This window comes from Barbus barbus, assembly GCF_936440315.1.
Source record: "Barbus barbus genome assembly, chromosome: 46".
NCBI classification, from domain to species: domain Eukaryota; kingdom Metazoa; phylum Chordata; class Actinopteri; order Cypriniformes; family Cyprinidae; genus Barbus; species Barbus barbus.
In genome coordinates, this window is record NC_136724.1 from 2,882,233 (window position 1) to 2,908,671 (window position 26,439).

At 37.0% G+C, this 26,439-nt stretch overlaps 2 protein-coding genes across 2 annotated transcripts in view; one reads left to right on the top strand and one right to left on the bottom strand.

Moving 5' to 3' along the window:
- The window catches only part of LOC306864801 (LYR motif-containing protein 4B-like), a 52,212-nt gene extending 34,687 nt beyond the window's left edge, over nucleotides 1–17,525 (bottom strand). Inside the window, exons 1-2 of the mRNA XM_079409035.1 lie at nucleotides 17,404–17,525; nucleotides 7,530–7,650 (exon numbers count right to left, since the gene is read on the bottom strand). Coding sequence (XP_079265161.1) covers nucleotides 7,530–7,650; nucleotides 17,404–17,489 — 207 coding nt within the window. The 5' untranslated portion in view covers nucleotides 17,490–17,525. The remainder of the gene's footprint in view (nucleotides 1–7,529; nucleotides 7,651–17,403) is intronic.
- Nucleotides 17,526–17,715: 190 nt separating this feature from the next.
- Nucleotides 17,716–26,439, top strand: part of LOC306865171 (phenylalanine--tRNA ligase, mitochondrial-like) — a 144,725-nt gene continuing 136,001 nt past the window's right edge. The window contains exon 1 of the mRNA XM_079409616.1: nucleotides 17,716–17,745. The gene's annotated coding sequence lies outside the window, so the exon portion shown is untranslated. The remainder of the gene's footprint in view (nucleotides 17,746–26,439) is intronic.

A 26,439-nucleotide genomic window follows, 5' to 3' on the forward strand; every position in this document is an offset into this window, starting at 1 on the left:
TATTTCTGTGATCTGCAGCTGTATTTTCAGCATCATTACTCCAGTCTTCAGTGTCACATGATCTTCAGAAATCATTATAATATACTGATTTACTGATCAACAAACATTTATGATTATTATCAATGTTGAAAACAATTGTGCCGGTGATTTTTTTTTTTTTTATAAATACTTTTATACAATCTAATCTAATATATATATGCATATATATATATATATATATATATATATATATATATATATATATATAGTGTGTGTATATGTGTATATATATATATATATATATATACACACACACACATACTGTATACATTTTATAAATAAATATATAAAGAAAAGTATTAATTACTGAACCAGAACTCCTGAATGATGCAAATTACAAAAATAAATGTAAACACATTTTGAAAATATATAATTAAATCATTTAAACAAACAAACAAAAAAATCTCTCTCTCTCTCTCTGTTGGGGCCAATAGAAATTTGAAATATGTTGGAATCACAGCAGAAAATATCCTCATAGTTCAGCTTTGGTGTCTACAGATATCATTAATACTGCCCAACACGACTTTACAATAAAACTTCCTCTAATAAAGAGACATTAGCCTGAACATCTAATGTAAACCTGATTTGTTGTTATGGTCTTATAGGACAAACCATTTAAGATGATAGAAGTATGGCATCTATAAAAAGAACAAAGAGATTGAGAAAGCACAGCAACCAGCGAGTGTCAGAAAAGGACATCTGAGCAGGAGTGGATGGGCAGCAGTGACTCACGGATTGGAGGAGATCCACACTCCTAGAGAAGAGCAGAAGACATAAGCATGCTCCAGTCTGGGCTGTGGGAGTGTGCGGAGGGCGGGCGCATGCTGGCGGTGTCACGACACACAGCGGGACGTTATGCGTACAGTATGTGTGTGTAACAGAGAGAGGCGTGGGTCTGTGTGCTGTGATGTGTGTGAGTCAGCAGAATGCTGGATGACTGCTGCGCTGCTGAGAGTGTCACCGGCAGAGGCACCTCCTCAAACACTACAACACACAACAGACACTCACCGTGACTCCACAAAACCACTCCACACAAGAACGCAAACGCAGCTGTGAACGCCTGGCACGCTCGCTGTACATGCAGGGAGCTACAAATGTCTGAGGCCAATAGTGCGAATTATGGAAGCCCATTTCTGACACAGAATTAAAAAAAAAAGGTAACTGCTACTGCTTTTCTCACAATGCAGAGAAAAAATCAGAATTTATCTCTTGAAATCTACATTTCAAACTCAAACAGTAATGTAGCATGTTTTGCACAGACGCATGTGCTGATTTGTGACTGCGTGTTTTGAGTTTGAGCTCCATCAAGTTGATTCTTTATCGTCTATTTTCTATCTTAAAAACTATTTTATACACTATCATTTTCGTTCCTATAACGTGTGAATATATCCCCAATAGCATTCTAAAACAAAACCAATCAGAGCGCCTTGTTATCACTAGCTTTATTTTGATTTCTCGAGTCTGCTATTAGCTTATAGCCCGTTAGCATCAGCAGCGTGGCTGCCGCTAATCTCGCTTAGATTGCTAATACTCCATTCACACACATTACCATTGTTTCACTCTTACTTGCTTAAATGACGGATTGGTGTCTACCTTTGAGTGCAGGTGAGGACACATTCAGGCTGCATTCGGTGCAGCTGGAGCCCGTGGAGAAGCAGATCTGCGACCTGGTGGAGAAGCAGGCCCAGCTGAGAGAGCGGAGAGCCGCGCTGGAAATATCCCGGGCTGACGCTCACAAGTCCGGGGTAAGTATACAGCACGCTGCTAACACTCCCACCACCTCTACTCCGTGTGTTTCTCTGCACAGACCCTGTGCACCCAGGACGCGATCTTCCCAGATGTCCTTCACTCCGGCGCCGGGGCGCCACGGACCCTGGGTGCACCAGTAGCGGAAAACGCGAGCCAGGGCCCGGGCGACGACCTCTCCCCCTCCGCCCCCTCCGGTCTTCGATATCTCCACCCGGAACCGCTTCGCTCCCCTCCACGAGACTGAACACGACGCTGTGATCGTCGGAGACTCCATCGTCCGGCACGTCCGTGCTACGTTAGCTGAAGGTAAAGTGCACACTCACTGTTTCCCTGGTGCTCGTGTTCTTGCTGTTTCTGCGCAGATACCCACGATCCTGAAGGGCGACGAGAGCATCGGTGCTGTCGTGCTGCACGAGGGGGTTAACAACACCAAGCTGCAGCAGACGGAGACACTGAAGAGGGACTTCAGGAGCCTGATCGAGACGGTACGCAGCACATCGGCCGCGACGACGATCATCGTGTCAGGACCGCTTCCCACGTATCGACGAGGACACGAAAGGTTCAGTAAACTTTTTGCTTTAAACGAATGGTTATTGTCAGGGTGTAAAGGACAGAAACTGCTCTTTGTTAATAATTGGAATCTTTTCTGGGAGCGTCCTAGGCTTTTCCGTGCTGATGGCCTGCACCCCAGCAGATTCGGAGCAGAACTCCTATCGGACAACATCTCCAGGACGCTACGCTCCATCTGACTAGTAAGCCAACTCTCAAATAACTGCTATGATGACTTTTGGTCTACACACTTAAAAGATAGAAGTACTTGCATTGTCCAATCTATACAGACTGTGTCTGTTCCCCGAATAGCGAGGTCAAAATATAAATTTAATGCAGGATCTAGAAAAAATCTGATCGTGATTAAACCAGAAAAACGCAAAATAAATGAACAAAAGCAATTTTTAAAGCTTGGGTCCTAAATATTAGATCACTCTCACCCAAAGCAGTTATTGTAAATGAAATGACCACAGATAATCATTTTGATGTACTCTGCCTGACTGAAACCTGAAACCAAATGAATATTTTGGTCTAAATGAGTCTACTCCACCAAGCTACTGTTATAAACATGAGCCCCGTCAGACTGGTCGTGGTGGCGGTGTGGCAACAATATATAGTGATATTCTCAATGTTACTCAGAAAACAGGATACAGGAGGTTTAACTCATTCGAAATACTTCTGCTTAATGTTACACTGTTAGATATGCAAAATAAATCTCTGCTATCTCTTGCTCTGGCTACTGTGTATAGACCGTCAGGGCCATATACAGATTTCCTAAAAGAATTTGCAGATTTCCTCTCAAATCTATTGGTTAATGTCAATAAACTGCTAATTGTCGGAGATTTTAACATTCACGTTGATAATACAAATGATGCGTTAGGACTTGCGTTTACTGACCTAATAAACTCTTTTGGAGTCAAGCAAAACATCACCGGGCCCACTCATCGTTTTAATCATACGTTAGATTTAATTATATCGCATGGAAGTGATCTTAGCGATATAGATATCGTACCTCAAAGTGACGATGTTACTGATCATTTCCTTGTATCGTGCATGCTGCGTATTACTGATATTAATTATATGGCTCCGCGTTATCAGAACTATTGCCTGGTTACTGGTTTAAACTTGGCCCAGGTTTTTAAAAGATTTTTGGGACACCTTAATGCTGTAGCTTCAACAATTGATTACCAATTCAAAGTCAATGTTTGAATAAACTGACAGCTCAGATGCCCAGATTATGCAGAGCTGTAATAGCTGCTAATGGTGGATATTTTGATGAATCGGAAATTTCAGGGGTATTTTATAAACTGTTTATGTTATAAAATATGTTTTTGTAGATTGTGTTGTCCCTTATCAGTGCAAAATAATCACAAATTAAAAAGGATTCATATCAATATTGTCCAAAACCCCACTTTTTGAGGGCGTTTCCAAACTTTTGGAGGGCAGTGTACATCTAAGAATGTTTTTTTTACCCACCACAAAATAAATATATAAAAACGGTGACTTTTTATCTCAATATTCAGTTTATTTATTTATTTATTTTTTTGGAATTGTTAAGTTTTATATCTAGCAATTTTGCATGTATATCTCACCAATCTAAACTGACATCACACAATTTATATACAAAAAAAAAAAAATTGATATCATGCAATTTATAAGCGAAAAAAAATCATTAACAAAACGTCATAATTGTGAGAAAAAGTGCAGATTTAACGTAAAATGTGGACATTATCAATTAGACAGCGTAAAACAAAAACATGAATAAATAGTAACTCACCAAACTCAAGAACAAATCTACATAAATATAATAACAAATAACATCAGTAGGAGAGCAACAACAACATCTATTATAACTGTATTTTTGAATATAATAAATCTAAATATATATTGTTTTCTACTGTTGCAATTAATATTTAACCACAGCAGCAATAAATAATAATAATAATAATAATGACCAATTATTCTTATTATTCTTATTTATTTATAGTTGTTATCAAATTATCATATAGGTTATCAGACACTCAAAAATGAAAAATAATCTGCAACGGCATTGGTAATTACAGTGCAATATTAGTCAGTCTTCATGAATAAATTCACAAGGAATACTTTCAGAATCATATATAGTTCCTACATTTTTATTTTTATTTTTTTTATAAATCCTACAATTCTGTTTATTTACAGGTTTTTAGAAATCCAATGCTTTCATTGTGGTCTAAGTTTTGGACCCCACATGCATTCTTTAGACACTGTGGCAGTATGCCTGCCAAAAACCTGAAGCAGTATTATGTCAACAAGTTTAACTAACTTTAAGTAACTTACTCAACAAGCTTCCCTTCAAACAGGGAATGCAGAAAAGCTGGAAATCAAGCTTGCATTGCTAAAAGCATCTACATTCACGCACTCACATAGATTATGTTTTGGGCCTTGAATCTCAGAATAGAGTGAAAGCTGCTCTTCTGAGCCTGACTCTCTAACTCTCATTGAAGATGGTGTTTTAAATCCTGAGGAAGTTTAACTTCATTGATTCCCATGCTGAGAGTGTCAGGGTGACAGGAGCTCTTAATGCAGACAGCATGATGGACTGATCTCAAAGGCTGTACTTTGATTCGGTTTCAAAGGACAGCTCAATGCCTTTGGTACGAGACAAGAGACAAATTATCCCAGTGCCTCCTATTCTTCTCCAAGCCGCGTTTATGCTGCTTCTCGTAAAATATCTGTGTGTTTTCTTATTTCAAGAATAAAATTCTTTTTTTTTTGAGGGATTAAGTCAAAAATATTCATACAAATACAAAGAATCTTTAAAAATAGCCAATATTCACCTAAATGTGTATTCTACCCAAATCGATGGCAGCTGACTTGAGCAAATTGATTTGTTTATTAATACTATTAAAATTGATGTATTTATTATTTTAGTCAAAATAGAAAATGAAACAAATTAATTTCACCATAATACAACTGAACTGTAAAGGACTTCATTTTATAAATAATAATAATAATATAATTTAATAATAAAATAATTTAAAACACTAATATATACACACTATATTGCCAAAAGTATTGGGTCACCCCCTTCTAATGAACATGTTTGACTACTTTAGTAATTTCTATGAGTACAAATCTTAATATTAAAGCATATAACAATATTCTTGGGAATTGTGTGCTTCTAATTTTATAGCAACAGTTTGGACAGAACCCTTTTCTATTCTAACATGACTGTCTCTGTGTATAAGACACGGTTCAGAAAGACATGATTGATTGAGTCAGTGTGGAAGAACTTGACTGGTCTGCAGAAAGCCAAGTCCTGATCCCAGCTGAACTCCTCTGGTGTGACTTTAAATCAGGACTTGAGCCAGAAAATCATCACCAAACACCAATGACTTGTACATAAGGGTACTGGCATTTTAGACACGTCTAAAACTGTTGCAACAGAGATGGAAATGCAATTTTTAAATACATGAATTATGTTTCCATCTTTGTTGCCACAGTTTTGTTAGTGCCTTCTTCTGTTCTAAAGAAGGGGGTGCCAACACTTTTGTCCTTATAGTGTCTGTACAAGTTATTGGTGTTTAAATATTAAGTCTATTTCACTTTAATCTGTTAAATTCTAATTCTTAATTATATCTGTTCCAATACTTTTGCTCACATGAAAAATGTGTGGGTTCAAATAAAAGGTGATATCTTCTAAGTTGTGTATAAGATCCAGATGTAAATACCTGGAAATAAAAGCCGGCATGTAAATCTCTTGTCTGATATTCATCTTTTGATGTCAAACCCAAATGTTTTCAGTCTACAGCAAAAATAAAGGAATTGGCCTTACTGTCCCACATATATATACAGAGGGATGAAACTCTAAAAGTGCTGTTCTTTTTATTTGGTAAAACATGTATGTGTTGAAACGGCTAATAATAAAATGTGACATTCTGTAGTTTTGTCTCATATTCATATTTTAATCATATTTGTATATGTCTTGACTCCACAGCCAACAGAGCAATTTTCTCTTTACTGTTCCAATACTTATGGAGGGCACTGTATATATATATTTTTTTTTTTTTTTGCTTTTTATATATATTTTTGCTTTCAAATGTTAAAACCATAGAGCTTTTATTTTGCTCTTGTTTATTGGCAAAATATTTCTAAACTGTTCTCATTACAGATTTATTAAGATGTTTTGGCGCATGCTGCATTTTCAACTGCATGTTATGAGCATCATCATGAGTGGCTCGCATAAAAGGATCAGATTACATGCTTATATAATTGCAACGTCTTAATAATCAAGCTAACTATATCAGGTTCTCAGGCAATGTTAAAATTAATATAAAATTACCAGCCAACTGGCGAGATATTTCTGTTTTGAATACTCACCAATGCAGATTTTCATTCGCATTTGACACTTGGCGTGTGTTAATTTAAGGCCCCCGATACTAAAAACAAAATCTGAAGAAATGTCAAAATCATAAGAATCATGTTCTCCAGGGAGCTGCCCTGAATTGGAGTGGAATTATGGGAACAAAGTGCAGGCCAGAGAGGCATCAGCGGTCATTAGTGGTGCGCAGGACATGCCAGCGGACAGGTGGGAGCCGAGCAGGTGTTCATATATATATCTGGAGCTGCGACAGACAGAAGATGACTTCCTCCAGCACTCAGGAGGATACAGTGAATTAAACAGGAACAGGAAGACAATGCGAAGCCCACTGCTCCTTCATTAGCTTCACCAGCAGAGAGAAAATGAACTTTGATGAAGGTGGCTGTTCTTTTAACAGCTTTTCAAGGAAACAGCGTGATAATCCATAGACCTGTGCCAGATTCCAGTTTCTCTAATCATACTGTGCAAATGGGTTTCGCCTGTGAGCAACTTCCGGTTTACACGTCTGATGTAGATCAAATAATAAAGCTTAATTGGAAATAAATAAATGGCCATACATCCATTCATTTATTTTTCAGAATAAAGCTAAGTTTGTTTATTTTTTTAATAAATTAATTTAAAAAACTGTTTTTACTATATTTCTGATCTAACAAATGCAGCCTTGCTGAGCAGAACAGACTGCTTTCAAAAACATTCAAATCTTACCCACTTTTCTTACCATCTTTCCCAAGGGGGAAAAAGGGAACAAAATGTTGTTCTGGGTTATCAACCATCTCTTCTGATTTCTACAGAATCCACAGGTCACAACATCTGTTTTTTGGACCAGTACCTGTCTTTGGATGAGGGCCAAACTGTCCCGGGCCCTGTTCAGCAGCTCCTCCACAACTTTCGGATCTTCCACTGTCCGGTTCTCCCTGAAGGCATCTCGTACCCGCCGCAGAGCGTACGTCCTACAGAAACGATCAAAACAACTCACTTGATGTTTTGCATTTGCTTGCTCTTGCACAAGTCACTGCCACACTTTTGGGAGTCAAACTGGCCAAAAAAGTCAAAAAAGTTCATTGTCTATTGGCAAATGTCAGTCACTCAAGTTGTTTTTTTTTTTTTTTGTGATTCAACTATTGTTGAAAACAATGCAAAAAAGAAAAAAGAAGTGATTCTGCAAAATTTGCCATTTAACTGCAAATTAATCACAAAAAGTTTTAAATTACAGTTATTGCCATGTTAGTCTGATATAGAAACATGCATGAATGAGAAAATAAAGCACGGAACGAGCTTGATGTTAAAAAGGGTTATTAAACGCAACAAGATGTGAAAAAACTCAATGTGGTGCTCATTCCCTTATTGTGGTCATAATACACACTGTAACAAAAAAAAAAACAAAACAAAAAAATATCTGTAACACTTATGGTAAAATGACTGCCGGGCTGTGGTTGACAGTACTTTACACCGTAAAAAAAAAAAAATGGGATCCACATTTTTTGTTTTGCAAACTTAAATTCACAGGAAAAAATTATTACATTAAATGATATAATGTTAACACATCAACCTATTCAAGTACTAATATCTGTTTTGTGCCATCGGAAATACACTTAAATGCATCAAAAACAGGTGGTGATGAGAAAGTCACATGATGAAAGCTTTTCCACAAGCTGAGGACGGAAATATTTATATAAAGAGTGCACATGCAGTCTAACACAAATACTAATCACCATTATTGTAAGACACAAGATAGTAAAATAATGCAATAAACATTAATTTAACAACATTAGATATAAGAAAAAAAAACCTAATGAACACAACTGATAAGAAAATAAAAAATAAGAAGAAACATTCAATGTGAAGTGTCGCGCAAGGAATTCTGGGAATATCAATTTACAGTTTTTCACTGTAAATTATACAATGACTGGTTTATGTATATATATATATATATATAAGATCACAAGTCCCCTGCAAGGTTTATAAACCAAAGCATTAAAAGCAGGGGTTACACACAGAAGTCTGGTATCTTTTATCAGTCATGGCGTGGGTAGATTGCTGCCCCTCTGTTTATGTTGTATCTCAATAGGAAAACATTAAGAAATGGAGACCTGACTGACAAGGATGCAGTGAGCCTGTCACACCGCAGCAAGGAGACAAGGAACACTCTGACAGCGCACTGGGAAAAGCGAAGACAAACTCACATTTCTTCTGGATGACAAATTTCATTAGCACCAGCACTGGGTGTGCCACATGCTAATGATGGAGCAGTCATTATTAGACAGCTAAGCTGTAAGGTAGCTTCTCACGTCTGCACTTCTAGGGTGTGAAAAAGCGAGGAGGAAGCATGTCTCCAGGCTTTTCATCTCGAAACACGAGCAGTGTGGGGCGTACGGAGGCCCCTGTGCCACGCCAAGATCAAAGTCTCGCCTGGCACCCGAGGAACCACCTCCACCAAGACGAGGCAACTCCGCTCTGACAGCCAAATCCAAGCTTCCCACCATTTCATGGGACGAGGGGAGAGGAGGTGGGAAAAAAGCCAGGGAGAAAGGCAGAGAGGTGAAAGAAAATCTGCAAATAATGAGAGAAACCCACAGAGAAAGAGACAGACAGAACGGGTGAGAGCACACTCATGCGAGAGCTGAGCGATCTTAGATCATACACTTAAAAAACAACAGATGACAGATGCAAAATTGTGTCTTGAGAAGGAAAAGGGGCAGTTGCTAGATAAAGAGCGTGTCATCTTTAGAAATACCACAGTGACAGACACTTCAAAGGAGTCAAAATTGAGCAGCAGGCTTTGAAGCACTCGTCATGTGCTTTTTCAACAGCTCACGTGTATTAAGTGTGACAAATCTGAGGTCAAAGCCATACACAACACAAGTGAAATACGCATGTACAAATAACAGAACATTAAAGTCATACACTTTCTGAATGTAACACATTATTCTATATTCCATCTATTATTTGCTCACCTTATGCAACATGCTTACGCTGATGGTTGCAACCAAGGCTTATTGAAAAAGCATGCCTCTATCTTTATTTTGGGAAACCTACACATACATATAAATACAATCCCCTCAGTTTCCAGCTGAAATGACACTATTGGCTGTAAAAGACAAACATTATTTCTATTTCCAACAACAAATTATAATTAAGAGGCAGGTTAATATTGATTAATAAAACATTATATTTGTACAAATCCACTTTTACCATAAAGCATGATTTGTGAAGTTAGGGCTGTGCAATTAAATCGAATTCAATTATCATGCGCATCTCGTTAGTAAAGCAGGTTCATTGATTGGCAGTAAATCGACATCACCTGCTTTCAAATGGAGCGGGAATTACTACACAGAGCCGTAGTTCACCGACAATATCGCGTTCATAGTTGCAGACGTATCGCCTTCGATTATTAACACGAAATTGCCTAGCCTGTCAGTGAACTACGGTTCTGTGTAGTAATTCCCGCTCCATTTGAAAGCAGGTGATGGCGATTAAATACTAATCAAGAAACTGGTTTTACTGACTAGATGCGCATGATAATCGAATTCGATTAATTGCAGAGCCCTACGTAAAGTAACAGATTTTGGTGTTTGCGTCACTTAACCAGCTCCATATGTATGGCTTTTCTGATGTAGCAAACTTGCTCGGTAGCGCACCCGGTACAGCACTGCACTTGCGATGTGAAGTGCTCATGTACGACTTTTGTGAAACATGAGTTATAATAAAAGATATCAAAGACTTTAGTATTAAACATTTAGCACCAGACATTTAATTTCTGAACTGAACTCTAAATTCTAAACATGATGTGGCTGTGATTGGCCGCATACCTCAAGCGTGTGACGGAAATGTTATGCCCTTACCACATTGGGAATATCAGCTTCCATGGTGGCGGCGACGGCGACAATACTACAGCGAGAATAAAAGTTATGCCTTTTTTCTTTGCGTATACATTTTGGGCGGTGTTATGTAAATCTTCGCACACAGTGGCGTACATTTGTGGGGGCGTATTTCAATGAGACATTTTAGGAAGGCGTGGATGAGTCTTAACTTTTAGAAAAAATATCTCTTTGGGTGCGAGACTTTAATCTCTGTGACCTTAAAGATCTTATGCTTTTATATAAGCACAAACGGCTTGCAGCACTCCAAAAACAACGGGAAACATGAAATCGCATGACCCCTTTAAGAGGGAAAAAAAGGTTTTCTACTATAGTTTTACAATTTCTGCATTCACACGACCCGAGTTTATGGGTTGTAGGTTTCCAACTGGGACCAATATAGTGGTATTTTCACTAAAACTGCTAGGAAACTGGATTTGATTGTTGATTTCAATACACAGTTTAATGTTAGCATTTTGCTAAGCTAACAGCTTGATACTCTAACATGCATAAAACATACAGATTTTGGGTAAAATTGTGCATTTTTATTAGACTGAACATTTTTAATCAATACATTTCAGAAGATTTCTCTCAGCTAAACAAATATGATTCATTGAATTTACTAAGTTTATTTTTAAGGTAAGTGGTTGCAATCAATTTATTTTAGCTACATTTAAATAAACTAATTTAGTTGACTAACTTCCAAAATTATAATTTTTTTATTTAAATGTAGCTAAAATAAATAGTTTGCAACCACTTACCTAAAAAAAATAAATAAGTATCTGCTTTACAATTTAGTCAAGTGACTGAAATGATTAGAGGCCATGACAAATAAATCTTTTAACACTCTTGTATGCAAAGCAAATCTTAGATTAACTTTACAATAGAATAGAAGGATCTGCAAGTTTCTACAGCCATTTTAGCTAATCGAATTCTTCAGTTTACATCACTTCTCATTACATCAGAGACCCAGTTAATAATAAACCACTCACATCATCCCTTCGAGACAACATCTGATAGATATTTTCAGCATTTTCAGCCATCTGGCTTTAAGGTCATCAACAAGACAAAGCATTTGTCAAAAGGAAAACAGAGAGCGATCTGTAGATCCGTGGTGAATTCTGGTTGGGGCCATTGGACAATTAAGCAGTTGGTCTTTGTCACCAGCGTAGGAATGGCTGATTCATCGAGCGGCACGTATATTGAATCCTCAGAGAGAAACTCATCCTCGCTGCCAAGCATCCAGACTTAAATATGAGCCATGAAGCATGTGACAGAGCGACAAATTGCTTGTGTTTTTAAGCGAATGCGTCATATTGTTGGATATGCTTAAGCTGACCTTAAACAAAAGCATAACGTGGCGTCCGATTGAATGTAGCGGGTGGGAGCGTCATTAACACTTGGGCAGCTGAGAGAATTATATTTAGGGAGATGAACAGGAACTCTTGCTTAAGATCTTACGACAGCAGATTAGCAAACTCTTGTTCTGTAGGCAACAATTAGCGTAGCGTCACCCATGGGCAGTTAAACACACAATTAATTCACCTCACCAACACAAAACATGAATAATAATAGGCATCTAAAAGAACATAAAACAACGTGTTTCATGATTCTGTGAAGTGGAACCAATTATAATAGCTTAATATTTAATGACACCTTCAGCTGTAAATACACAGGCCCTGTATTATTAGCTAAAGATGCTTCCTGCCCCTGAAATGAATTTCACACGTACAGCTGAAAAATGCTGAGTGTGTGGCCAAAATCATTTTAACAGAACTGTGGAAAAACAGAGAGATGAGAAAAAGAGAATGAGATGAGAAGAGACGCAAGACAAGAACAGTCAGTGAGAGACAAGATGTGAAGAGATGAGACAAAAAAAAAAAAAAACAGAAGAGAGAGGACTAGGACAGAAAATTAGACAAAAAGTGAAATGTGAAAAAAGGATCTAAAAAGATGAGACCAGCAGACAATAGATAGAGATAAAAGACAAAAAAAAAAAAAGAGAAAAGAAATGACAAGAGGCAAGAAGAGAAATGACAAAAGACAAGAGAAAGCCCAAAAGAGCGCATGTTACACCTCTCTTCATCTCCTTGCACTGGCTACCAGTGGCAGCTCGCATCAAGTTCAAGACACTGATGCTTGCGTACAGAACTACCACAGGCTCAGCACCCTCCTACTTCCACTCACTATTACGAACCTACATCCCCTCCAGAAGTCTGAGATCTGCTAGTGAGCGACGCCTTGTGGTACCATCACAGAGAGGCTCAAAATCACTCTCCAGAACATCCTCGTTCACCATTCCTGGCTGGTGGAATAATCTTCCCACCCCTATCCAGAATGCCGGATCCCTGGCAATCTTCAAGCAACAACTGAAAACTCATCTCTTTCGGCAGTACTTGACTAAACTCAAAAAAAAAAAAATGTATCTTTCCCTCTATCTTTCTCTCCTTCCCTTACTAGCTTGTAGTTATTTGAACAATGACTGAGACTTGGTGTTACGAGCACTTCCCCTGTCTGATTGCCTCTTCAAGATGAATCACTTCTTGTATTCCCCAATTGTAAGTCGCTTTGGATAACAGCGTCTGCCAAATGACTAAATGTAAATGTAAAAGAGAGAACTGAGAAATGAGGCCAGGTGAGACAAGCGAAGAAATGAAGTGAAAGGAGAGAAAAATGACAGCTGAGATGTGAAGAGACAAAGAAAGACAAAAAGAGCCATGGAGAGAAGAGTCTTAAACAGACAAAACAAGATTAGGACAGAAGATAAATTTAAGAACAGAAAAGAAAGGATGAGGCAAGATGAGATACAAGGAGAGATAGAGAAACAAGATGTAACAAGAAGAAAGGAGAAGTTAAACAATAAGAATCAAGGACAGATGAGTCTCAAAGATAAGGGCAGAAGAAAAAAATGAGAGACAAGACAAGGAAGATCTTAAGTAAAAAACAGAGATGAAACAAGATGAGATGAGAGAAGAAAAAGCCACAACAACGAGAGAAAGGGAGCAATGTGAAAAGAAAATGAAAAAGAAGAGGAGACAAGAAGAGAAGAAAAGAGACGAGTCTGAAGCGCTGCATGCAGCTTGTGATGTCAGAGCTTGTGGTGGAGATGAAGAGAGTTTCTCTCAGAGATCAAACCCACAGAGATGCTACTGAAGCATCAGAATTACAGCTGGAACTTACGGAGACTCGACAGAGACTTGTGACAGCCCATTATCAGCAGAAACGGGAGGATGTGCTCAACTTTCAGCAAACATATCACCGGCGAAGACGCCAACAAACACCGTTCTGGAAAGAATATTTGGGTGCCAAAATGAAGGCTTAAGGATACGATCGCAAAATGACTTGCTGGCACTTTATTCATAAATTTGAGCAAGAAATCAATCATTTTCTCAATTGAGATACTGAGTCTGAACACACAGAACAAACGCGCTCACAGTAAATGCAGCATGTTAAATGAACAGCAAGCTATTAATAAATAAATAGCTACAAACAGAACAGAAAATAGCCCTCCGTTTCAAACAGGCACCTCACTGACACGAAGCATTAAAGCGGCTTGGCAGCCGAGGACTTTCAAGAAGATCTGTGAGATTTCACACGCAAAGCTGCATGATGTGAGCAGAGCTCACTTATTTATCTGTGGCTTTTAAAGGTTTTTTTCTTGTGAGCTTTATGAATAAGACTGTGCACAAATATGTCGTCATTGGCTCTGCGCTAACGTCGAGCCGGAGGACCACGGGGGAGGGTTATATTTAACGGGAAGATGCTTTACGTAAGAGCTGCCCTACTTTCTGCAGTCTACACTTGCAGCCGTATTGTTAAGTCTGCAGTGTGTACCGTCAAAAAAATCTGCTTCCTCTCCTCAAAAAGAGTCTGTCTTTCTCTGAGTGCGTGTTGTGAATCTTCCTTCTTGACAGATGGGATATTTTTCTTACCTTCCGTCAAAATCAACATCTCTTTCATCCTCCCTTCTCAATCATTTGCTCTCACTGACTGAATTTGTTTCCGGCTTTCAATCATCTCGCAGTTGCTTCGAGTTGTCCTGCATTTCATTTACTCTTTCCCCTCCCTGCATCTCTCTCTCTCTCTCTTCACATGCTGTTCCAACTTCTTTCTCTCTGCGTAAATTTGAGAATTTCACATCACATACGCACGGCGCTCAAACCACAACCTAAAAAATCAGATTTGAAGGAGTACTATACTGCATATCTCAAAAATGCTAAATATGAGTTATCATCAGCATGTTAAAAAACGAGTTGCTAGGCCTTGAATAATTGAACAGCCTATATTACACAGTTAGAAAACAACATGCACATTGGGTTTCTTGCTAAACCAGCCAGAATTACAGTGAAAACAATAGGCCTCATTAATGAAACATAAGCAGAATGGATTTCTCTGTAAGCTGTGACCGTTCATTGTGTTTTGTTTCTTCATTAGAACAGATTTTTAATTTAGCATTACATTGTATGCTCTGCAGTGAATGGGTGCCGTCAGAATGACAGTCCCAACAGCTGATAAAAACATCACAATAATCCACAAGCAATCAACACTTTTATTTCAACTGCAGAAAGACATCAATACACACCACTTTTTAAGTTTAAGTCCACCGAAGTTAATCGACTCTTCTGTCTGATTTGTTTGTCGGACAAGATGGCAGATTCTGTGTTATGATTGGTCAGATCACCTGTCAATCAAGCTCTTTGCGAACGGTCAATTACATTTCCAATTTTTACACTATAAACAAAATCAACTAAAAATACAGTCATATAACTGATATATCAGTTTACTAAGAAATTAGGCCCCTTGTTGCTTTCAATTCTATATGAATTTATTCAAGAAAAGTCTTATGAGCACAAATCCGCTCTGCCTCAATGAGACATTTATGAATTGCATTCATTTAATATTAGCATTTGCATTCAGGCAAACCAAAAGGATTACAAAAGTATGAGCTTTAAAACTGCTAACGTATGAACACTGGCAGATTTCAGAAGAAGAATTACACTGGAGACTCAAAGCTCTATGGAAACTGAGTGGGTTGGAGATTATTATCCTTTGGCTGTCAGCAGAACAGTATTCTGTGAACACGTTAAGCCTTTTATAACTATTTGTAATATGAATGCACCACAATGATAGAATTTCCGAACAATAACTCGGAATGATATCATGGTTATATTTCCAATATTAAGAGTTGAATTGAGAATCAGGGGATGTTTCAAATGGCACTCCATACTATTTCTGCAGTGTGCATAGTATGCATATTTTCTGTCCACATACAATATCTGGCTTACATACAGTACTACATTTCCTAGTAGCAGCAGCATGCAACAGAGCACACTTTGTAAGTTTCTGTTGCCCACAATGCAATGCATTTGACTTGACCTTCCATTTCCAATGTCACACATGAACCAAAATCTCATGACTAGCGGTTGACCGATATACTGGCTGATATTTAGACACTTACTGCATCAGCCGATAAGTTTTCCTGTTTGGCCATTTTCTCAAAAGTGGGACTTTTATTTTGATATTGCTGCAACACCAGCAGCGTCTTCATTATTTTACTGTCTGTTTATTTTACAGATTTATTTAAAATGAATCATTAAAAGAGTCATTAAGGCTGAAGCCTCCACAGATGTCAAGCTCTGATCCTGAAGGGTCATAGTCCTGCAGAGTTAATCCTGAAGACCTTGGTTAACTTGATCAGGTGTCTAATTGATTTTGGGCGAACGCTGCAGGACTGTGAATCTCCAGAAGCAGAGTTTGACACCTTTGAGTGTTGGCCTTGACTAGCTGTTGAATTTCAATTTAAAATAATGAAAAATCATTTTCCTCAATGCAAGAACAAAGCAAGTTTCATATAGACAAACTTCCACCTCAGCCCATAAAAAAAATAAAAAAAATCTATAATTTAAATTTCAATATGCAAGAGTCAATACAATGAGGTCATATAAAATGAAATGGTCTTTTCTTTTAATTTAGGTGTAGTACAATAATAATAATAATAATAATAATAGTAACAACAACACCACTCATATTAATATATATTTAATATAATATATAAATATATAAAACAGTAGCAATATTAGAGGGAAAAAACAAATGTATAATTTTTTATATACATTATATATACAATGTATAATTTGCATGATGTAAATTTATATTAAATTTATTATATTATAATTTTATAAATTTGTTTCTTAAATTCATCATATTTGGAATAATTATGATTTTTTTATTAGCCTTTTATGCTCGCAACAGATGCATTTATTTGAGCAAAAAACAAACAAAACAACAACAACAACAGTAAAAACTGTAATATTGAGATATTATTACAAATCAGTGTATTGTCTCTCTCTCTCTCCTCAAAATAGAAAACAGATATATATTCCAGTCTTAATTAATTTATTCTAATTATTTTAATATTATAAAGCTGATTTGATTTGCTGCTCACGAAACATTTCTTATTATTAGCAATATTGAAAACAGCTGAGCTGCCTCTTATTTTATTTTATTTATTTATTTAGTGGAAACCGTTCAAATATTTTGAGGGAAAGGAAATTAGTACTTTTATTAAGCAAATATTTCTATTAAAAATAAATGCTGCTCTTTTGAATGTTCTGTTTATCAGAGAATCCTAAATAAATGTACGACGTTCCATCCCATAATGAGGCAGTTTTCTGCTGGATGCTTCACCAGACACAATGCAAACATCACAAATACTGAAGTATGCACATCTGCATCTATGTATAAGCAGTATTGGTGCATCTGCATCCCGCTTTATGCCACGGAGACTACTGTATAAATGACACGCGCTCGTGCCGCAGATAAATAAATGCATATTGTTTTAAATACCTATAATTGTAAGAGGGGAATTTCTTGCTCTCCTTCAGAAGCAGTCTGTAGAGTGACAATACATGCTCTCTGCCGGACGCCGCCATGATGGAAACAGAGCTGTCAGTTCAACGCAAGGACCCAAGAACAGCAATAAGAGGCGCGCCTGAACACATACACTCGCTTTAGTGTTTAAATATACAAGAGAATGTGATGTTCGAGTTTAATAAATGACGTATTTTATATTTAAACTATCCGACGGTAATACCGTACACACACTACGCTCTAAATTAAGATGCCGTGTTTATATTGATCAGGCATATCAGCAGTCCTCTCAACAACAGCACGCGCGTCCAGATAGAGGTGAGTGAAGGGTTCTTCTGTAGTTTTCTTGTGTTGATTTGCACGCATTTATCCTGTATTAGTTAATTATGAAATGATAATTAGTGTCAGGGTGATTATATGGCGGCTGTTGTTTGAAGTGGTCCTGGCTGGTTATTTGCTTGATCAGTCATAGATTCATCTCAGTGTTGTTTATGTTGCTCCAGATCCTGCATTTAATTAAAGTTATGATGTGCGACTTTCCTCGAGGATGTGATTTAATGAGCCAGTGGCAGATTGTTACACCTCTACATTGTTTATAGTTGTACACGAGCTAATGTATATTACACATAACGCTGTTTTTGATTGTATAAGTTAAATGATTGATGTGTTTTGTCATATTAAGAATGTGTTGCTGTTGTGCAAGAAGTTCAGATTTTTGCTTTTACCTCATATTCTGTGTGATCTTGCTTGGTCTGTTGTTTTATTTTAGGTAAGTTAATGGTTTTTCATATATTTTGGTTTGATTGAAACCTATTTTTTATGGTTTAATGCAGGGGTTGCAAACTTAGGTACTTTTATGACCTAAAATATTAGCTTAAAGTACCCCCTGAATGTCTAAATGAATATAAGTAACGGTTCAATTTGTTTTGTCATGTATACACACACAAACTCACATATATACACACACTCACTCACTCACTCACTCGCACACTCACTCACTCACTCGCACACTCACACACTCACTCACTCGCACACTCACGCACACACTCACTCGCACACTCACTCGCACACTCACTCACTCACTCGCACACTCACTCACTCACTCGCACACTCACTCACACACTCACTCACTCACTCACTCACTCACTCGCACACTCACTCGCACACTCACTCACACACTCACTCGCACACTCACTCACTCACTCGCACACTCACGCACACACTCACGCACTCACTCACACACTCACTCACGTACACGCACACACTCACTCACTCACACACTCACTCACTCACACACTCACTCGCACACTCACTCACTCACACACTCACTCGCACACTCACGCACACACTCACTCACACACTCACTCGCACACTCACTCACGCACACACTCACTCACGCACACACTCGCACACTCACTCACTCACGCACACACTCACTCACTCGCACACTCACTCACGCACACTCACTCACTCGCACACTCACTCACACGCACACACTCACTCACACACTCACACGCACACACTCACTCACTCACTCACACACACACTCACTCGCTCACTCGCACACACACGCACACACACTCACACACACACACACACACAATAGAAAAATACTAAAACTTCGATTGTTTCCCCCCCTTCATCTTTGAACTGTCATCAGGTTTATAATGTAACAAAACATGCTAAAGTGAACCGATAATACTAACATGCCGGTTTCTGTTGTAAAAAAAATATATTATTATTATTTATTTATTTTTATTTTTTGGCATTTTTCTGTCTTCTGTATTTTGGCAAATGTCCAAATTGTCATTTTGATCCCCACTCTACAAAAATAGTTGATTAGCTAGTAATTATTCACCCATGGCTTTTAATATTTTGGCTTTCTTCTTCATTCATTTATTTCTTTAACTAAAAAAAACAAATAGTATATATATATATATATATGGGTATCAATGTGTCCTATGTTGTGACAGAAAAATATAAAAATAAATAAATAACTAAATAAAATAAAATAAAAAACTCATGCTATTTGTAACTAAGAATGAAGATACAGTTTTCTCATGTTATTTGTATGTTTTTTTTCCCCTATATTTTTGCTGTGTCACACCATAGGACAATTTATATATATATATATATATATATATATATATATATAATTTATTTATTTATTTATTTTTTTCTTGCTGAGGATCTTTGGTGAAGTTGATGACAAAATGCCCCAGCTTTGATCACACCATCAGAAACCCATCGGATCATAGATTTGGCTGCAGATCTAAGAAGCAGCTTAACTGTGAGATTGAGAGTAGAGATCGGTGCGTCTCACAACTTCCAGTATGGTCCACTTTGCCTGTCAAATGCTGGCTAAGGGAATCATATGCTGCTCAATCTTGTGACGAGTGGGTGTTTGAAGATCCTTGCTCTAAAAGTAAAGTGTGAAGTAAGTCACATCTCAAATGAACGTCTCTGTGATGTGTTAAAAGCCGCTGCTGCATACGGCAGTAAAACTGTGATGGACTTCTGTTACGACTGCCATCCATCAGGGAAATTAATGCTTAATTTAGGTGGACTGAACTTGTTTCTATTGTTGTAAAATGAACTGTAAAGCTCTGTTGAATTAAGACACCGATGGCCTTTGGTGCATTTGCTACTTTTATGAGTTTTTATGAGTAGTCTAGTGTTTAGTCTGTCACTTTAATGCGTAGTCCAGTAAGTCTTCAGTGGGCTCTAAACTAGTGCTGGTGACAAAATCTGACATTATGGTTAAAAAAAGAACCATAAAGTAAGTTAATATAGCTGCTGAAACTCATTATTTCACTATATTTCTGAATTGTTTGGAGAATTAAGTGTCTTTGAGGATTTAGAGATGAGGCAGACTTCGTAACAGTCTGAGAGTGGCAGTGAGTTCTGGTGAATACACCATGGTCACATGATTCTTAAAATCATTCTGATAGGCCGATTCGTCATCAATGTTGACAATATATTTGATTTAAAATATAAATCATTTGTAACAATACACCGTCAAGTTTTGGTTCAGTATTTTTTTTTTTTGCCTTTTTTTTAATCTAATAAATGAACTTTTTATTCAGCAAGGAAGGGTTAAATTGTTACAAATTTCTATTAAATACTTATATTGTTAGAAAATATTTATTTTGAAACATTGCTGTTCTTTATAACTTTTTATTCATCAACGATTCCTGAAAAAGCAGGTTCCAAAATAAATAAATAAATAATCAGCACAACTGTTTCCAACAGTGATAATAAATAAGCATATTGATAAATCAGAACGATTTCTGACGGAGTAACGGCTGATGAAAATTCAGCTTTGCATCACAGGAATAAATTATACTTTAAAGTATATTAAAATAGAAAACCAGTATTTTAAATTGCAATAATATTTCACAATATTACAGTTTTTTCCTTGTATTTTTGATCAAATAATGCAGCTTTGATGAGCAGGCTACATAATAATATATATATATATTATTGTAATAGACATTATGTTGGTTAATTTTAGAATTTCAATCAATCAATAATTAATATAGCCTTCTCATTGCTGGAGGGAGCATAGTATTTATGAATAATTACCTTTTAGTCTTAATTTTATTCTGTTTTTCACATCAAGCTATTAAAACGATCAAATCTGCAGCGGTTTTTTTAAGCTACAGCCGTTGTTTGGTGACTCTTTATGGTGAACTCCAGTCATTTCAATAGGCATCCATGACATTTCGTGTAAAGGTGAAACTTCTCCACACAGATGTTGCAGCACTTTTAAGTTTTCAAGCAGATTCACCTTCATGTTGACTAACAGAAAGCTGCTTGGTTTGAAAGTGACTTATATTTGAGCTGTGCTTCATACATCACACAACTGACAATGAACCTATTTTTTTGTGACTGCACCGTTATGGTACTTATTGCTCTTTTTGAAGCATTTATTATGTTGTCATGTTTGTGTATTTGCAGCTCATGTGTTTATTCAGTGCTGCGCAGCAGAATACTGCCAAGGTTTAGCTTGAATTGTTATTTTCCAAGGCTGATTCTCTGAACATAACAAATCAACCCATCATCACACAAGCTGCCTCCTTACTCTCCATGAGAAGCGTGCTTCTCGTGCTTTTTCCGTCTGATGCATGAAGAACGGGTCTGTCTCTGAGATCGATGCTGTGCTCGTAGCACATGATTGTGGGGAGCTGTAGAGCTCGGCAGGGCTGGAGGCTGAAGATGAGCTTGGATTTAAAGGGTCTCCGCATCTCAGTGCCACTTGGAGAAGGTCACAGACGTGTCCTGTTTGCAGATGGCCTTCGCTTTGAGTGGAAAGGTCACCAGCAAGTGGCAGGTCAAGGCAACAGACTGTAAAATCATGTCAGCTGATTGATCTCTCAATTTGGAGCCCAGTTATCAACCAAAAAATAAAAAGAGAAATAACAGCTAATAATGCAGGACAAAAATTACTTCCAGTAAATGTTGATCTATTTTTTATATGCAATTCTTTAAAAAAAAAATGTATCATGTCATATGATGATAAATAAGCAGGAAAGAAACTTGCATAAACTGAAAATCTAAGGTTATAAAAATTTAGTCAAGATTGATGATAACAATTAGTTTTCTGAAAACAGCATATTTTCTGAAAAAGCATAGGAATAACTGAAGAATAACAGTACACAAATAAATATATCAAGGAAACCTATTATGAAAATTTCAACAAAATTGAACTTAAAAAGTAACTTTAACTTATGCACACTTTAACTATTTTAATTATTTTATAATTTGTTTATTTATTTAGAATTAATAATTTTATTCAGCAATAATGCATTCAATTGATCAAAAGTAACAGTAAATACATGTAATGCTAAAAAGGGTTTTATTCATGAAGGAAAAAAAAAACATTGTCCACAAAAAATAAGAATCAGCGCAACTGTTTTAATATTTTGATATTAATAAATGTTTGTTGAGCAGTAAATCAGTATATTATTATGATTTCTGAAGATCATGTGACACTGAAGACTGCAGTAATGATGCTGAAAATACAGCTGCAGATCACAGAAATATATAACATAATTGAAAACAGTTATTTTATTTTAGTTAATTATGGTTACATTTTGTTAAAATAATTCACAATATTACTGTTTCTCCTGTAGTTTTTATCAAATACATTCAGCCTTGATGAGCATAGGAGACCGCTTTCAAAAAAGTATATTTAAAAAAATAAATGTACCGACCCCAAACTGTAGTGTATATTTATAGATGCATAAACTTACACTTGTCTCTAAAAAAAGCATAAGCCGACATGAAATTCTTTGAGAGACATGTTCAGATTTGACCCAAGTCCTGATACTGAATGAGTGCATTTATTTCTGAATTATTGCCCATGATACCGATGCTATGAACACATTGATGTACCTGTAAAGTTATGTCTCAGAACATGCTCTTTCATCAGTGCTGTGAAATATACAGCTTAGTTTATTTGACCAGGTGAAACCAACTTTGCAGTTAAACCATGCAGTGGCATGACCTGACCAATATAGACTTGAATCCATCTTGACTGTAGCTGTACTGTATGAACAAGCTGTGCTCTTCGGTTTCATTTTTCATGTGACTTTTCCCAAGAAGGCATTAAAATGGCAATTTCATGCCATTCAGAAAACACTGGATCCATGTCCAGTTGAATCTAAAGGGAAGCCAGGTGTGTTGGTTTGACACCTGGACAATGATCTTCAATTTTCATTTATGCTCAGGTCCGTGCACATGGTGTGCATAAAAGTAGTGTCAAAAGATTTCCTTTAGCAGTCAGTGCTGTTTTTCAAGGCTGTCTTGTTAGATGATTCTTGTTTTCATGTTGATGACATAAAGTTTTCATTGTAGATGCTGTGGAGCTCCAGACAGCTTGTTAGTGTACTTTGTTTCTCTAGAGGATGTGTCATTGTTTCCTTGCAGCGGAGTGCTGATATCATCTAGAAACACAAAATAATTGTTCTCTTTGTTCGCTCGAAAATCTCTGAGGTTTAGTGAATTTTAGGTATACCTCTTGGTAAATGTTGGTATATCTGACCGATTTGTCTCAAATACGAATCATATGTGACCCTGGACCACAAAACCAGTCATAAGGGTCAAATTTTCTGAAATTGAGATGTATACATCATCTGAAATCTGAATAAATAAGCTTTCCATTGATGTATGGTTTGTTATGATAGGACAATATTTGGCTGAGATACAACTATTTGAAAATCTGGAATCTGAGGGTGCAAAAAAATCTAAATATTGAGAAAATCTCCTTTAAAGTTGTTCAAATGAAGCACTTAGCAATGCATATTACTAATCAAAAATTAAGTTTGGATATATTTATGGTAGGAAATTCACTAAATATCTTCATGGAACATGATCTTTACTTAATATCCTAATGATTTTTGGCATAAAAGAAAAATCCATAATTTTGACCCATACAATGTATTTTTGGCTATTGCTACAAATATACCCCAGCGACTTAAGACTGGTTTTGTGCTCCAGGGTCACATATTAGCCAGGTTTTAATAAGTCACGGTAAGATATTTCCATTACTTTAACTCATAAAATTAATATAACCAATTTCAAGTAAATCTTCTAATTGATATAATATTCAACTTTTTTTTTTTAAAGCAAATGGAATATAATTTGAGCGTAAACAACTTTTTTACAGACAATTTGATTATGATTAAAAGTTTAAGGCAGCAACTGAACTGATGTTTTTAAGTAGGTTCTTTTCACAATTAAATGCAATCAGTAAAGATGAAAATGTCAAAATGTTATTTTTTCAATACTAAATTCTAAAGTTCATACATAAAATATCAATAAAGATGTCTGAAGAAGAAAAAGTACAGAGAAACAATTATTGCCATCATCAGGGACAAATGAGAACAGAACCATTAATACACAACAGATACTGTCTGAAATTAAACATTGCATATAATTTTTTTTCTATTAAAACCATTTTTTAATTAAAAATGTTTTATTTAGGTTTTCGGATGCCATTTCTTTCATGTGATATTTTGAAATTCATCGGGCATGGTGAAATTAAATTATGAGAATTGTTATGCAATTAATTGACTGCAACACACTAATTTATACACTGCGGTCTTTTTCACATTTTATTAAATGGCTGATCTGCCGCACCATTTATCAGCTTAAGGCTTTAGTCTACAGTCGTCTTCATTGCACTGGCAATATTTTCTGTCCCGTTCGGAGTGGTTCATTTTCTCCTCTCCCTGAGGACTGCTTCTGTCTTTGCAGTGTTGGCATTAATGCTTTTTTTTATTTCAACTTTCATATTCTCTTTTCACTTGACATCTTTATAGTCTCAGAGTACTGAAGAAATTGCAATGAAAGAAATGCTATTGAGCGATTGTGCATGCCTATACTGTGATAATATATAGCAAAAAATATTGATGTATTCTTAAGTGTATGTATGAACTGATAATAATGTGCTCTAAAACAGGGGTACTATATAACTAAAACTAAAACTGAATCTAAAATTGACCATAAACAAACGTTTAAGAAGAGTGGCATTCCAGCAGATGATGTAGGTGTAGCGTAAACCCTGGACAGGATATGCTAGTCTCGTGAGAACCAGGTTTTGTTTACAGCAAAGGAAAACTAGTCTCCTCTAGGGCTGTCAAAAAAATAAATAAATCCACATTCAAATTTTAGGTGTGCGTCAGGCAGCGCTATCAGTGGTGCACGAAATGCGACGACGATATAGGTGTCATTGCATTTCAATGCTTTTGTTACCCTTTGAATCCACTAGATGCTACGTTGTTCATTTAAAATATTGCGGAAAAAGAGAACTCATGTTAAGCTTGAAACTACATGCATTGAGCAAAATGGCCTTTATTCTGTGAAACAAAATGGTTCTTGTTTCATCCTCCTCCTCTCTTTCATTAGTATAATGTTTGAATATGTAAATCATGTACAACCTTGTTGGCTATTGTATGAATTATTCTGCTTTTTTGCCAGACGTTGTTTTCAGCTTTCAGGCATCTCCAGTACCAAAGTGGAAGCAGTTTAGAGCAACTTTAGGCAGGGTGCTCTCAAGCCAGCATGAGCGTTTGTCTCCAGCATTGTCTGATGCAGGAATTTCCCCATCATGCAGTGCTCACAGCTGAGAACTGGAGCTTGCATGGGAGTCGTCATTCTCGCAGATCCTGCTGCGTTTGCACCGCATTGACTTGCCACCCACTCGCTCCTGAGCCCAGAATGCACTCGAGCGCCAATGATTACTCAGCCCACATCCATCAGCAGCCCACCGGCCGGCTATGACGGGGCTGCACAGAGCAGCCGAGCGCTCTGATCTCCTGAAAGCCACCGGCTGGACTGTTGTCTTCAGAGGTCGAGTTGGCTGCTGTCGACAGTCGTGTCTCACGCTCGTGTGTGATTAAGTGGGTGAAGAAGAGCAGGCCTGTTTCTTGTCCACTTCAGTGAAGCAGTTAGGCTTAAGTGGCTGTCATTGATTTCCAATGGGATGTTAGTTAGGAGTGTGTGTGTGATTTGTCCTGTGGTTGGTCGGGAAGATTACGGCTTGTACGAGATTTAGGCTTGGCGATCTTCGTGAATCCAGGAGCAGAATGACTCAATTTACACCTGGTGCTAGCATCGGTTTTGGGATCAAATCACTCAGACCTCATTCTGAGGTAGAATGAATGTGATGCAACAACATCAAAGACTCCCTACTCAACTCAATCAGCCAATGCGCTATTACAAGGGGTTTACTCTTTGCTAGTTGTTCATGGATTTATAAGAATATGAAAAATGCATTTTAGAAAGGATCTAAGTGCACAAGAGCAGAATTGATGGGTCAGTTACATATAAAAAGGGAAACAATCTGGTTACACTTTATTTTGGTATCATTGTTACAATGTAATTACACAAGTACTAATATAATTAACAACATGTACTTACGGGTTAAAGTTTGGTTCAGGGTCAAGAATGGCATTTATTTATTTAATGTGATTATGCATAATTTACTGTTATTACTATAGTCAGATG